At 40.5% G+C, this 12,582-nt stretch overlaps 1 protein-coding gene across 1 annotated transcript; it reads left to right on the forward strand.

Annotated features, from left to right (window-relative positions):
• Positions 1-3,546: 3,546 nt before the first annotated feature.
• Positions 3,547-8,496, forward strand: rassf7a (Ras association domain family member 7a). Its single transcript, XM_030790934.1, has 5 exons — positions 3,547-3,649; positions 3,855-4,711; positions 6,324-6,498; positions 6,887-6,973; positions 8,465-8,496. Exons 1-5 carry the CDS (start codon positions 3,547-3,549, stop codon positions 8,494-8,496), a joined length of 1,254 nt encoding a protein of 417 aa, XP_030646794.1.
• The last annotated feature ends 4,086 nt before the right edge of the window (positions 8,497-12,582 follow it).

Here is a 12,582-nt window from a genome sequence, read left to right on the forward strand (position 1 = left end):
TCATCGGGTGGACATTGATTATAAAGAATGAGCCTTGTGTTTGTGGCTGTGTGTGTGTGTGTGTATGTGTGTGTGTGTGTATGTGTGTGTGTATGTGTGTGTGTGTGTGTATGTGTATGTGTGTGTGTGTGTGTGTGTGTGTGTGTGTGTGTGTGTGTGTGTGTGTGTGTGTAAGTGTGTGTGTGTAGGTGTGTGTGTGTGTGTGTGTGTGTGTAGGTGTTAAGTCGGTGAGAGTGAGAAAGACGGAGGGGATAAAGCAGAAGAGGGAGAGTGAGTCTGTGCATTTTGATTTGTCTCATTGTTCTCCCATAAAACACAGAGGAAGAGTGATGTCGATAGGCTGTGGTGTCAAATGGTCCTCTTCCGTACCGGGCTGGAGATGTCATCTGAATAAATCACTCTGGACCCATCTCAAAGAGATCGCCCATAAAAACAAATAGTGTCGAGCTCTACGTGCACTACATCACACACTATTAGTTAGATCCTTGCTGAGCTTAGGAAAAGGGTTTTTTTTTTTTTTTTTTTTGCTTGCACTTTGTTGGATGTTGTGCATTTGCTAGACATAGAGGAACGGGAGAGAATGACTTAACTGATATTAATCTTACTCTCCGTAAACACCATAACCATTACACGCTCTCGTGCACGTAAAGAGTCTCTCCCAAGGTAAGCGGGTGCTGGGTCCATATGGAAGGTGCTTCACGCTTTTCCTTTGCTGAAGCCCATTCTGGGGTTCACGCCACTATTTCAGTCTCCATTTCACATCAGCTTTGACACAAACACTTTTAAATCGCACAGTGTTCATTTAATTCCACTGGGAGTGGGGTCTAGATCATATTTTATGACTTGCGTATTTTGCTGGAATTTTCCCCCTCAGAATTATATCAGAGGAAGGTGTTTTTATAGTGTGTTGTGATGATGAACTGAACTGTACATTACGTGCTTGTGTGCTGCCCATAGACCTATGTACTGAGTACCAGACATTCATATGCTATGTGTGTGGTATGCTGCCCATGACTCTGATAATGTGCTGTTTGAATCATCTGTTGTCATGTTTAGACTGAGACAGTTAATACTGTTAGACTGCTGTATGCCAACTGTAAAGTGGAGCAGTTCCTGTAGAAAAGATTTACAGTGTATTTTTGAAAGAAGGTACGCATTCTAATAACAGGCTGTATCTCACCTTTTCTCACCCGTTTACTTTCTGAAGCGTAACTTGAAGTCACATTTTGCTAAACACTATCATTTTCAATCTCAGTAAATCGCTCAGCGAATGTTTAATAGACTGAGGAGAGATGCTTAGGGGAGAGAGTTGTACTACACTTGACTCTTTTAAGGGTTTTTCCTATCTTTCTTAAATGACAGGATGACAGGATGGGCTGATGTCTGTAATCACGGTTTGGGAGTTGTTTTTTTTTTTTTTTTTTTCTTTTTGGGGTGGGGAGGGCCTGCCTTTTGGGTGGATCTGCATTTTTGTTGTAATGTGGTTTGTAAGATGTGTGAGTGGTCTACTGTAAGTAAATATGACTCACCCCTTAAAGTAGAATCTCCTAGGACACCAAATTCAAACACGAACCATATCTCTTCAAATCGCTAAGTGCTACATTGAAAGAAAGAAAAAAGTTAGATAATTCTTTTGCTCCTCTCTGCGAGCTGAGACATGGTGGAATATTTGGCACTTGTTTCATTCAGTTTAGTGTTGATCAAATTGTATGTTGTGTGTTTTTATCAACTGTCCTAAAAGCGTGCGATCGTCATTCAGACAAAGCCACGGAGATGCCAGTGTCTGACAGCACCTGTTTATTCCAAGTGCTAACGAACTAATACACCCAGTCATTGAAAGTGGTTGTTACCTGGGGGGCCTTTACGAGAAGCATGTCCCAGGGCCATGTCCCTGATTTAGTGTGTGCATGTCAGAGGCTGCCCAGACAAAAGAGGATTTGTTTCTGCCTCCTCTCTCCCTCTCTCTCTCTCTCTCTCTCTCTCTCTCTCTCTCTTTATCCTTCACATTGGCCTGTAAGGTAGCATTCCTTTTCAGCAGACTAAAGAGACGGTATTTCAAAATGATTAGTGTTTTGTTGAAATAACAAAATGTGAAGAAGAGGGCTTACCACAAAGTTTAGGAAGCTGCGTGTCTGGGTGATGAAGGCAATTAATGAAAACACATTAACATGTTATCGCTCTGAAATCTTAAAAACTGATTTTTTTTTTTTCTCCGTCATCTTCACGTCTTCGTAACAACTCAAACTCTTTACCCGCTTTATCTTTCTTAGTCTTATTGCTTAAGTCGCCACTGTTGTGTTTTGTAACCGATGTTGTCAAAGCACACTCTGTTATTCCTGAGTACGTCCTTTTGTGTTTGCACTTAGGAAAAACAGCATGTGTTTGTGTTGTAAATATCAGATGAGTAATATATGGGCTTTGTAAAGAGTTCTTGAGCTTTATCTGCTGTTTGTCAAGATATACGGCGGGAGTTCTCAGAATGTCTCATGACATCACTGCATGCCTTTGGGCCCCTCCTGCTGATGCATCGTCTGATCCAGAGCCTACAGTTGGATATGGATGTGTATGAAAAAAAAAACCCCAAAAAACTTCTTGAGCTATGGACCTCTTGTGGAGTCTGTGAACATTTACTCCCTCACTTTGAATGCTTTCTCGCTGATTCGGCTCTCCTTTTCTTGGTGCGTGAGCATAGTCCTGTTCCAGGATGTTTGTGTAATCAAAAGCAGTGGACTTTGCACAAAAAAACCGCAAAAAAAAACAAAACTATAAAACAAAACTATAAAACTGCATGCTGACCCAGGGTCTGCTGTGTCACACAGGCATTAATCCCTCATACAGGCCCTCATTTCCTACCTGCTGCTCTAAAAAAAAAAAAAAAAAAACCTCTGATGTTACCTAAGCTGTGCAATCTGTCCCTGTTGTAAGGCTTCAAAGGGAGATCATGCGCAGCCTCTGAACAGCTACATTCTGCCTGTCTGTTCCCCTTGGCATTAATCTGTCATAAAATGCCTTTGAAGAGAACCAGCGGTGCATTTAATTGGACTCGAGCTACACCTCCTGGTCCGTGGGGTACTTCTTGCTAATGATAGCTTTAGAAATTGTGCCTTCCCACCGGAGTACATGTCACGATTCAAACGGAGCTCTGACGTTTCGGTAAGCCATGTGGGCTTTGAGACATGAAGACAACGAGGACGCTGAAGCATGAGTTGCGCTCTGCAGATAAAAGTCATTATGGCTTTGTGAGCACAGTGTACTTAGGTTCTGAAATAGTATGGTTTACCTGGATTAAACGTAGTGGCGGTGTTTTTTTTTTTTTTTTCTAGGCTTACAAGGATTTGAAGTGTTATTAATTTATGTTTCGGGGTTTGCTGGTTTGGGTTTGAAATATTATTAAGCCTTTCAGTTTTGCTATTGTCATTCTGTTCTGTTATAGCTGAGTACGGTCCATCTGATACAGTATATGTGAATGATGTGGCGATGTTTGTTTTCTAACAGAACACTTGGAGTGCCATGCAGTGGTGAACCGGGGAGAAATCCAGTGGTGCAATGGAACTCAAGGTGTGGGTGGATGGTGTTGTGCGGGTGGTTTGTGGCTTGTCAGAGGAAACTTCCTGTCAAGAGGTTGTCATCGCACTAGCACAAGCTATTGGTGAGTCCAGCACGTCCCCCTTTTTGACTCCTCAAAAGTTTGATATGTGAGCTTTACACACAGTTAAAACTTAATGCTTATATTTGTCGACGCTGTAAAGAAATTAAAACTTTGTGGAAATTAGAGGCTTTGACTTTCCACTCTGAACTTTAAAAACATCTTAAAATGTCTGAAAACTGTCTGTTTCGTTTTGTGTTGTCTGCAGGTCAAACAGGTCGATATGTTCTGGTCCAGAGGCTCAGGGACACAGAGCGCCAGCTTCTGGCAAACGAGCGACCGCTTGAATCCTTGGCCAAGCTCGGCCAGCATAGTAATGAGGTCCAGTTTTTTCTGCGTCGCACGGGCCCGAGTAGCAGTGAAGGCGGGAGCCAGGACCGAAGCCTCCTTCTTAACCGACCCCCTGAGCCAGAGCCCCCTAAACCAAAACCAAAAAAGTCTCTAACTTTCAATCTTGGACCATCAAGTTCTCCCAGAACCAAACCCAAGCATACTCAAAAGTCGCCCAGAGATTCTCCTGAGCAGAGGGCTTCTCCGGTCTCGTCCTACGTCGTTCAGTCCAAAGAGGAGGTGTTCCGACAAGTTCTGCAGCAGCAAGAGAGACTCAAAGCTCTCGAAGCCCAGATGGAGGCTCTGGAACACGAAAGCCAGGAATGGGAGCAGCCCTCTGCCCCCGAGTCCCGCCTGCAGGAAGAACTGGACGTGTTGGAGCGGACTCTCCGACAGAACCAGGCCGAGCTGGCGCATGAGGACTACTGGGAGGAAGAGCTACGCGTGGAGACAGAGCGGGAGCGCGGCATGAGGCGGCGGCTTGGAGAACTTCACGCTAAGCTGGACGACTGTGGCCGACGGCTTCACGATTTCAACACCCGATCCATGCAGCTTGAGCAGGACATCCAAAGGGAGAGCCTTGCAAGTGGGGCCCAGCCTGGCCAGCTGGGGTCAGATGAATCAATGGATATGGTGAAAGAAGAGCTGCATAACCAGCAGAGGCACGGACTAGAACTGGAGACAGAAGTGACAGAAACAGAGAGAGCTTTGGGGAAGGCCGAAATGCTGCTGCAGGTAAGCAGAGAAGGTTTTGCCCGGGAAAAAGGCGTGTAGCTTTTATCTTGTGCATATGCAAATGATTATGGTTTTTAGGGTTAAGGACACTATGAGGTCACCTGCTCCTTAAAAGCGGAAGGGAGATTTTTACATTGGTGTATGTGAATAATCTAAGGACAAAAGCTGCCCTGAGTTTGAGTTCTTCACTGAGTTTGATTTCAGTGAACCAGCTATGAGCTGTCTGCTAACTTGCATTAAGAATATGCACATGTGGCCCGTACGACTATATTAAGGACTGAATGAATGTGCTTTTCTCTCTGTTTAAAAGCCTGTACTCTTTGAAATGCATTCTTGGGGAAAAACAAAATAAAGCTTGAATTCATTGGCCTCCTCAAAATCTGATTTGCTTCCTGTGAAATGATAAAAAAAATTATCTATTAATTATATAAAAGAATCTCAAAGAATTTAATAATTATACCTTTCCAAAAGGCTTTCACTCTTATGTCTGCATGGATAAACAAATATTGAGGGTAATTTTGCATTGTATCTGCAGATCATTGAACTGCCAACATGCAGTTTGTTGAACAAATAAAGCCTCAATACTAAAAACTAACTAATAACCACACTAACTGACTGAGTGAAGTATGTCATCATATAGCTAACAGTGTTCTCTTGCTGTTACCCAGCAAAATAACAGTGAGACTGGGGACAGAGAGATTTGGAAACTTGTTGTTTGGGGTCTCTCCTTTGCTCTCTTGTTCGTTGTTCCCGAGTATTATTGAAATGTGCCTGAAGGAAGACAATATATTCTGCATTTAGAAACAAAGAGAGTGACTTACAAGAAGCTGGTAGGAAAGCTGAAATGTTTTGTAAGACTTCGTTGATTATATGTGTCATTGGATCATACATGACAGATAGCTAGCCTTGTGTGACACTTGAACTTGGAGTTAGATTTGCCTCAGTGTTCTTTTGATGTTAGCATGTGTCATGACACACATAGAGTACAGTACAAAAGACACCCACAAGGTGATAAATCAAGGGTTGACTGTACATGGAGCTGCAAGGCACAGACTCATTACAATAGAATCTGTGTTGCAGACTATGTCAGCCCCTAGTGGTTGTAAATGGATCTGTAATACATTTTGGGCAATATGTGCTATCTACTAACTTAGGCATGGATCACTATTTTTATGTAAACTAAAAGAGTTGTCTTTGGCCATATGGATAATCTATGATCAATACTTGTGGAACCTGTCCTCAAATTTCACATAAAAAGATTGTCAAGCGGTTTACCAGACGAAAAATTCTGGCAGACAAAAATTCACTGTTAATGGCTGTACTTCTTTGTAAATCTTTTTTAGTCTTGAGTCTTTAAGTCTTGAGAATTACATGTAACTAATAGTTTTTTATGTTTTTTATGTATGATATATCATCACATGACATTTAATTCCTCGTGTCATTTATCACTGAACACACACAGCGTACAAAGAGAGACAAGAGTTCTCACTGCTTAGACACGCAGGATAATCTCACCAATTGAACAGTTTTTTGCATACAGTGTGGCATATCTTGAGGTCCTGGCCTCCTCTTAATCAATGAAAGTGTTATTGTCATGACTCCTCTTTTCTAGGCGAAGCAGGAGGAGCTAGAGGAACTGAATAAGGAGCTTCGACAGTGTAACTTACAGCAGTTCATTAAGCAGACTGGCATCTTACCTGCCCAGTCACATTCACGTCTAGATCTCCACGAGCAGCTCGAGCAACTGGAGCTGGATCATTTACTGCAGGACCAATACAGGAGCAGTGGTATGGGAGTGTGATGCTTAGACACACACACACACACACGCACACACTCCATAGCATGAAAGTACTCTTGCATGCCACGTGCTGTTATGTATTTAGGCAAATTCATGGAAATAAAGAACAATGACCTTTATTCAGTGCCTAAGTATGATATGCGCTTTTAAAGTGGCTCCCTTTAAATTGAAACTGTCTTTGAAACTGTTTCAATTATCAGTTTTGCACTGGACGTTAGAAAAAAGAAAATACATATATGCTTTTGTCGGATGCATTGCATGGGCATTCTAAACTGTGTAATGGCTCTTTCTGCGCATACATTAAACTCTGCGAGTAAAACAATGATTCTCTACTGAGCCTGTTCATCTCTTATAGACCCTGTGTCTTAACCCCGCAGATTCAGCCCCACGGCCTACGGCCAAACAGTTCCTGGGACACCCACGTAACCTCCAACATCCGCTAGTGTCCAGCCTAAACCCTGAGGGTGTGTATGTGTGAGAGCCTGCTGCTCCCCCCCCCTTGCCTGCTCATCCGCCCCACCCAACCCAACCTGCCTCCTCTTGACCCCGCCATGCACCGCGGCGTCATCCTCTGGGTGGAAGTCCCTGCATGGTGTTCCCTCTAACTGCCTTCTTCTCGCAGATCTGTGTGGCCTCTTACTTTACCTTTTCTCAATATCACTTTAGCTCAAGGGCCTGTAATGAGAACTTCAAGCTATATGGTCACGCATGCTTATGTTAGTAGGCAAAAGGTGTGATTTCATGAAGGTTTCTGCATACTAACATTACCACATACATGCAGTGGCCTTTGGCATTATTTATGAAGGCTTATGTAATGCTTATGAAACTTTCATTTAGGTCTCATTTCAGACCCTCAAACTAAAGTGTAGCCTTTCTCTTTTTCCTTTCGCTCTGCTAATGTGCCTCTTCACTCTCTTTTCTAATCCTTTGCTGGATCCGTTCCTCCTCTAGTTGATTCTCAGTCTTCCATCCCTTTCCTGTGGTTTTATTATCTATTATCCATCTTTTTTTCCATGGAATTTTTAACAGCAGCATTGACTTCTGACCACTCCTGCTGTAAACATACCAAGCAGGCCATACGGCAACAAGAGCCTGATGAACACATCCAGTGGTCTGCTGGGCATTCATTTCAGACTGACTAACGGCACTTTGTCTCTGTAAACTGCTGCTTATCAACAGGACCGGCCAGCATGTTTGAAAGATGGTGATCCAAATTGAATCTTGATTGTTGTCATTTTTTGATCGTCCATTGTACAAAAAAAAAAAAAAAAAAGTGGAATGCACATCCTTTAATAATGTTCAAAAACATACTTCATGTTTCTGCTGTAGAAAATATCCTCTCTGCCTTTGCTGATCGGTGATCGTTCAGTTTGATGAACGGTTACAAGTTTACCTGAGGATTGATCAGTGTGTGGAACTGTTTTCTTTTTCTGCCTGAGGTCTCAAGTCACTGCTAGTGTGCCACTCTGAGTTGATGCTTCTCTGTTCTGTTTCTGGGTTCTTCTGTTTGCTGTACTAAGAACATCCAGTTTTTACATTTTTAGGGGTGTGATTTAAAGACTTTATGCCATGACTGGTAATGTAATGGGAGGTGTTATCAAAAATCCAAAGACCCCATAATCTACATGTACCGTAATTCACATCTGCCCTGCACTTTTGAGATTGATGACTTAATTGAAGGATTTGCCTAAACCTCTGAGTGGACAGAGTACATTTAGCCATGGGGACCAATAACTTGGTGTCTTACAGTTTGACTTTCTTCTTCTGCTGATGTCTGTGCATTTTTAAGTCACTTTGTGGTCTGGGGAAAAAGTGTAACAGTCTAAATTTTTTCTCCTCCTCAATTATTGATACTATCTCATCTGTTGGCCAAAAGTAAAAAAAAAAAAAAACTATTTCCCTCAAAATGTTTAACAATGAGAGCATCACTCCATGTATTTTTGTGTGTCTTGCAGTCCTGACATCAAGGGAGTCATCATGGAGGTAAAACCTGGACCACATGGCCATGGATGATATTTTGTCACTTAATGACTCCGTGTATGTTCTTAACCCCTGTTGTTATGATGGTTGTTTGTAGACCTAAATATATATTTACTGTATATATAAATATATATTTACAGCATTTTGTTATGTTGCAACATATGTATTTACTGTAAAATATCATCAGAAAATATATTTAGAGAATTATTTCTTTATGTATTTAAAAAACAATAAAGATGGTGCATTATGTTTTAAAGAGTTGAGATGTTTTTTTTTTGGTGGTAATACAGTAATGAATATTCAATATGTGATACGTTTATATCAACAGATAGCTTTTATTGATTCACTCATCATGATGTAACAGCTTAATGAGGTTATTCACAGAGGACTAAACTTTGAAAGAGTTTAGAAGATATAAGTTCACCTTGTGTGAGGGAACTCACATCTTTTAAAGTAAACAGACATGCTGTACTATAGAGTTTACTTTAAACAATGTTACACAAGCATATTCACATTTATAAACAAATGAAACCATTTACCAAGACCTCTACAGCGTCACCCCTCCCTACACTGATTTCTATTCAAAAAGCAGCTAACAGGTTTTGTGAATGGACGTTGTGAATCTAAAGAATGAAGTCAGTTCATATAAATGAACACGAAGTCAGTATGAGTACTCACTGTAAATAACTTAATGCGAGTTCAGGTTATGCTGGTTTTATTTTAATCGGATGTATTGTGGATTGACCTGTACATGTGTCTTGGGTTGACCTGTATGTGTGCCTGAGCTGTTAGTAAAGGCAAGGCAGTTTTGATATCAAGATTAATTATGTGAAATTGGATTATAATGATAAGATCAGGGAATGTCTGTCGTGGCTGGGATAAGCTAAGCCTTGAACCCTTGGATGTCTGAGAGGCAGCGTGGTTATAGTACTAGTCTGTAAATCCTGTGTAACAAACAGCTTGTGCTACGTCATAGGTTTGTGGCTGAAGATGTTCCAATAAGTAGACACAGTCAAGAGAAGGTGCTCCTTTATAATGGAAATGTCCTCACAAAACAAAACAAAACAAAACAACACAACACAAACAAAATGAAAAAAACAAAACAAAACAAAAAAAACAAGAGATCTACCACTACCCTATATACTGTGGGGCATTATCACACTAGAGGGGTAGATAGTTCAACTGTATTTTAATTAAATGTAGCAAGTCCTTAATTCCTTTTTGTGGAACAGTGCCATTTATATAAGCACCTCTGAGGGCACACCCTCACCCACGCACAATCTGACTTTCAGGACACTAACATCACATACGAGAGGACATGTTATAAAGGGTACGAGTTTTGTCAAGGGTGGCATTTTTTTTCAAAGTGTCATTACATGCACAGTTTAAGAATGAATTTAGAATATATCATAAACAGGGAAATCTGAACATTTGTAACTATAAAGCAATTCATACATTTTCAAAACATAAATGAGTATCATACATTTGCAATATGTTTCTTACCAAATTATTTGTGAGAGAGTTTAAAATTTGTCTCACAGCAAATGCAATCCATTTATCCATGCATGTCAAGTTCATAAGATTTTCAATACTTTTATTCAAATGAGCAAAACAAAATATAAATTGGGGGACATGTGCGGCCTACTGCTGCTATATCAACACTAGATTGGTCTACAGGTTCCAACTTAAATTAAGAAAACATGCAGGGACTGTAACACATAAACCATTCATTTAGGTAGTACAATAAAGGTTATAATTAATATCATACACATAATTAAGTTTATATCCATATTATGTAACTTTATTTACTTTGACAAGGAACAAGAAACTGTCGCGTTAACCTTTATGGGCACTCACTATGAAGCCTGTTACAGTCCCTAGTTCTTTCCGTACGGTTCTAGAGAACGCAACCAGGGGAGTTCTAAAGATGTATCTTGCAAACATATGAGTATTTTCAAGCGTTTGAGTTTTCCCAAACAAGTTATACTCCTATAGTCACATACCGGACTTTCCCATCACTGTGGTAAAGGGAGAAATATCCAAAAGCTGGTTAGCCGCTGTCACACGCACAGTGGAATAGAGAATAGGCGCAATGTGCGTTAGTCAGTGGCTTACCTGCTCTCAGAAATCTGTATTTTTAAGAAATGCGTCCAAAAGATGCGTCCCGAATTAACATACCGATGAAAAACTGTGGCATTCAGGGTAACAGTGTCAATTTTTAAATCAGAAATTATCACTGTCACCAGCATATCGCTAAATGAACAGGACAATCTTGAAAATCCACGTGTCAGAACAGACATAAATTTAAATAGTATGCTTGTACCTTCTGAATCTAATTTCATGCAGTAAAATGGCTTTCACATACACTCAAAAATCAATGAATAACTCACTTCATGACAACACATTGTTTTCTCTAAACAAGAAGGCATTTATCCTTTATCTGCCTCATCTGAATCCATAAATAAAATGGGCTACATTTCTGCTGTGAAATATTTATATGGCTCTAAATTTAGCTGATAAAAACATAAATATGCGTTACATTTAAATGATCATATTGCAAAGCAAGGTGAAAGCACCATCTACCAGCACGTGTTTATATAATTTGGATTAATATAAATTATATTGAATAAAACTCTTATTTTCGATTCTAAGCTCGAGGTACTTACCCATCAAGTTTTCTTCCCAAAATCAATAAAGCTTGAGGAAAAACAAATCTCTTTATCACGAGGACTATGACACACGCACATTTGCAAGAACATGAGTGTTTTCTCAAGAAATAAACAAATTTCTTAATAAAGTGAGATTTTAAGAATGGTTCAGAACACCAGCAGAGAAGTTCACCAGTTCACTTGCGCTATCCCAACCCAGCCCACTCCCCTGCACCTACAACCTGACCTGCTTATGCAAATAATTTTTTACTGGCAACATTTTTGACCAGTAGAAAGCCCAATTCTCAAAAGAGAGCCCGCCTATGGGGACAAACTGCCGTATTACAACGCTTGGGGGTGTGATTAGTTCCACCAATAGGTTTGGTGGATTTTTCCTGAGTTATAGTTGGGGTGCGGTGCGTTCGTTTTTGCACGTCTTACTTTGGGAATGAACCATTCTCGCGTCATCTATTTCCTTTGAGTAGAGATATTTCTGTGACTTTCACCCACGTTAAGATTTCTTCACACTTACACAACGGGAAGTCGATGTAACATCACTAATGGGTTGCGAAGGTTAAAAAATATAAGCCTAGTCAAGAAAGAACCCCCTACCCGCGGACTGCGAAGTGGTTGGACTCTGTCCGCTTGTGTACAGCGTTGCCATGAGGCTAGTGTGGATGTGCACGTACCAGGGATGCAGCATGACAGTAGAGAGAGAGAGAGAGAGAGAGAGAGAGAGAGAGAAAGCGAGAGAGAGAGAGAGAGAGAGAGAGATGTTTGAGTTATTATTATTATTATTATTATTATTATTATTATTATTGACTGAATTATTATCGAGTTACTTATTGTTTGTCAGTCGCTTGAATGCAGTAACAGGAGAAGACAAACATACCTACACGTGCATTTTATATCATCTAAATTCATGAAAATATATGAAAGTATTACATACCTATACTGAATGTACGTGTACATATGTGTAAAAGTAACACACTCTCTGTCACACACACACACACAAACTATATACACGCACACGTACGCACGCTCGCGAAATGTATGATATGATATATCATACACACACACACACACACACGATGCATTCACATGTATTATATACTGTACAAATTGTTCTTGATTTGTTGTGACCTGCTGTTCGTTATATGTTTTTATTTGCACTGCCTAAAAGTGATTCACAATAAATGCGCAGAAACACATTATCCTCGACGTGAAGGTATCTAAGTTTAAGTTCCACTGTCGCAAGCTAAATTCCCTCCAAAATGTTGTCGTTCGGTGTGATTGATGTACATTAGGTCCAGCTATTTTCAGAAACACAGAACCAGTTCAGATACTTACCTCTAGAGGGCCAGAGATACCTTTATTGTGTAGTTGAGTAAACTCGGGTTTTCACATGTGTACATAGTATAGAGTAGGCAAGGAGTATTTACATC

Source organism: Chanos chanos, chromosome 13, assembly GCF_902362185.1.
Source record: "Chanos chanos chromosome 13, fChaCha1.1, whole genome shotgun sequence".
In the NCBI taxonomy this organism is placed as follows: domain Eukaryota; kingdom Metazoa; phylum Chordata; class Actinopteri; order Gonorynchiformes; family Chanidae; genus Chanos; species Chanos chanos.

Bases quoted from the DNA above. Each gene is read 5' to 3' on its own strand.
- rassf7a (XM_030790934.1), top strand. From the start codon at position 3,547: ATGGAACTCAAGGTGTGGGTGGATGGTGTTGTGCGGGTGGTTTGTGGC. The intron at 3,650-3,854 runs GTGAGTCCAGCA...TGTTGTCTGCAG, and splicing joins CGCACTAGCACAAGCTATTG to GTCAAACAGGTCGATATGTT. The intron at 6,499-6,886 runs GTATGGGAGTGT...TTAACCCCGCAG, and splicing joins GGACCAATACAGGAGCAGTG to ATTCAGCCCCACGGCCTACG.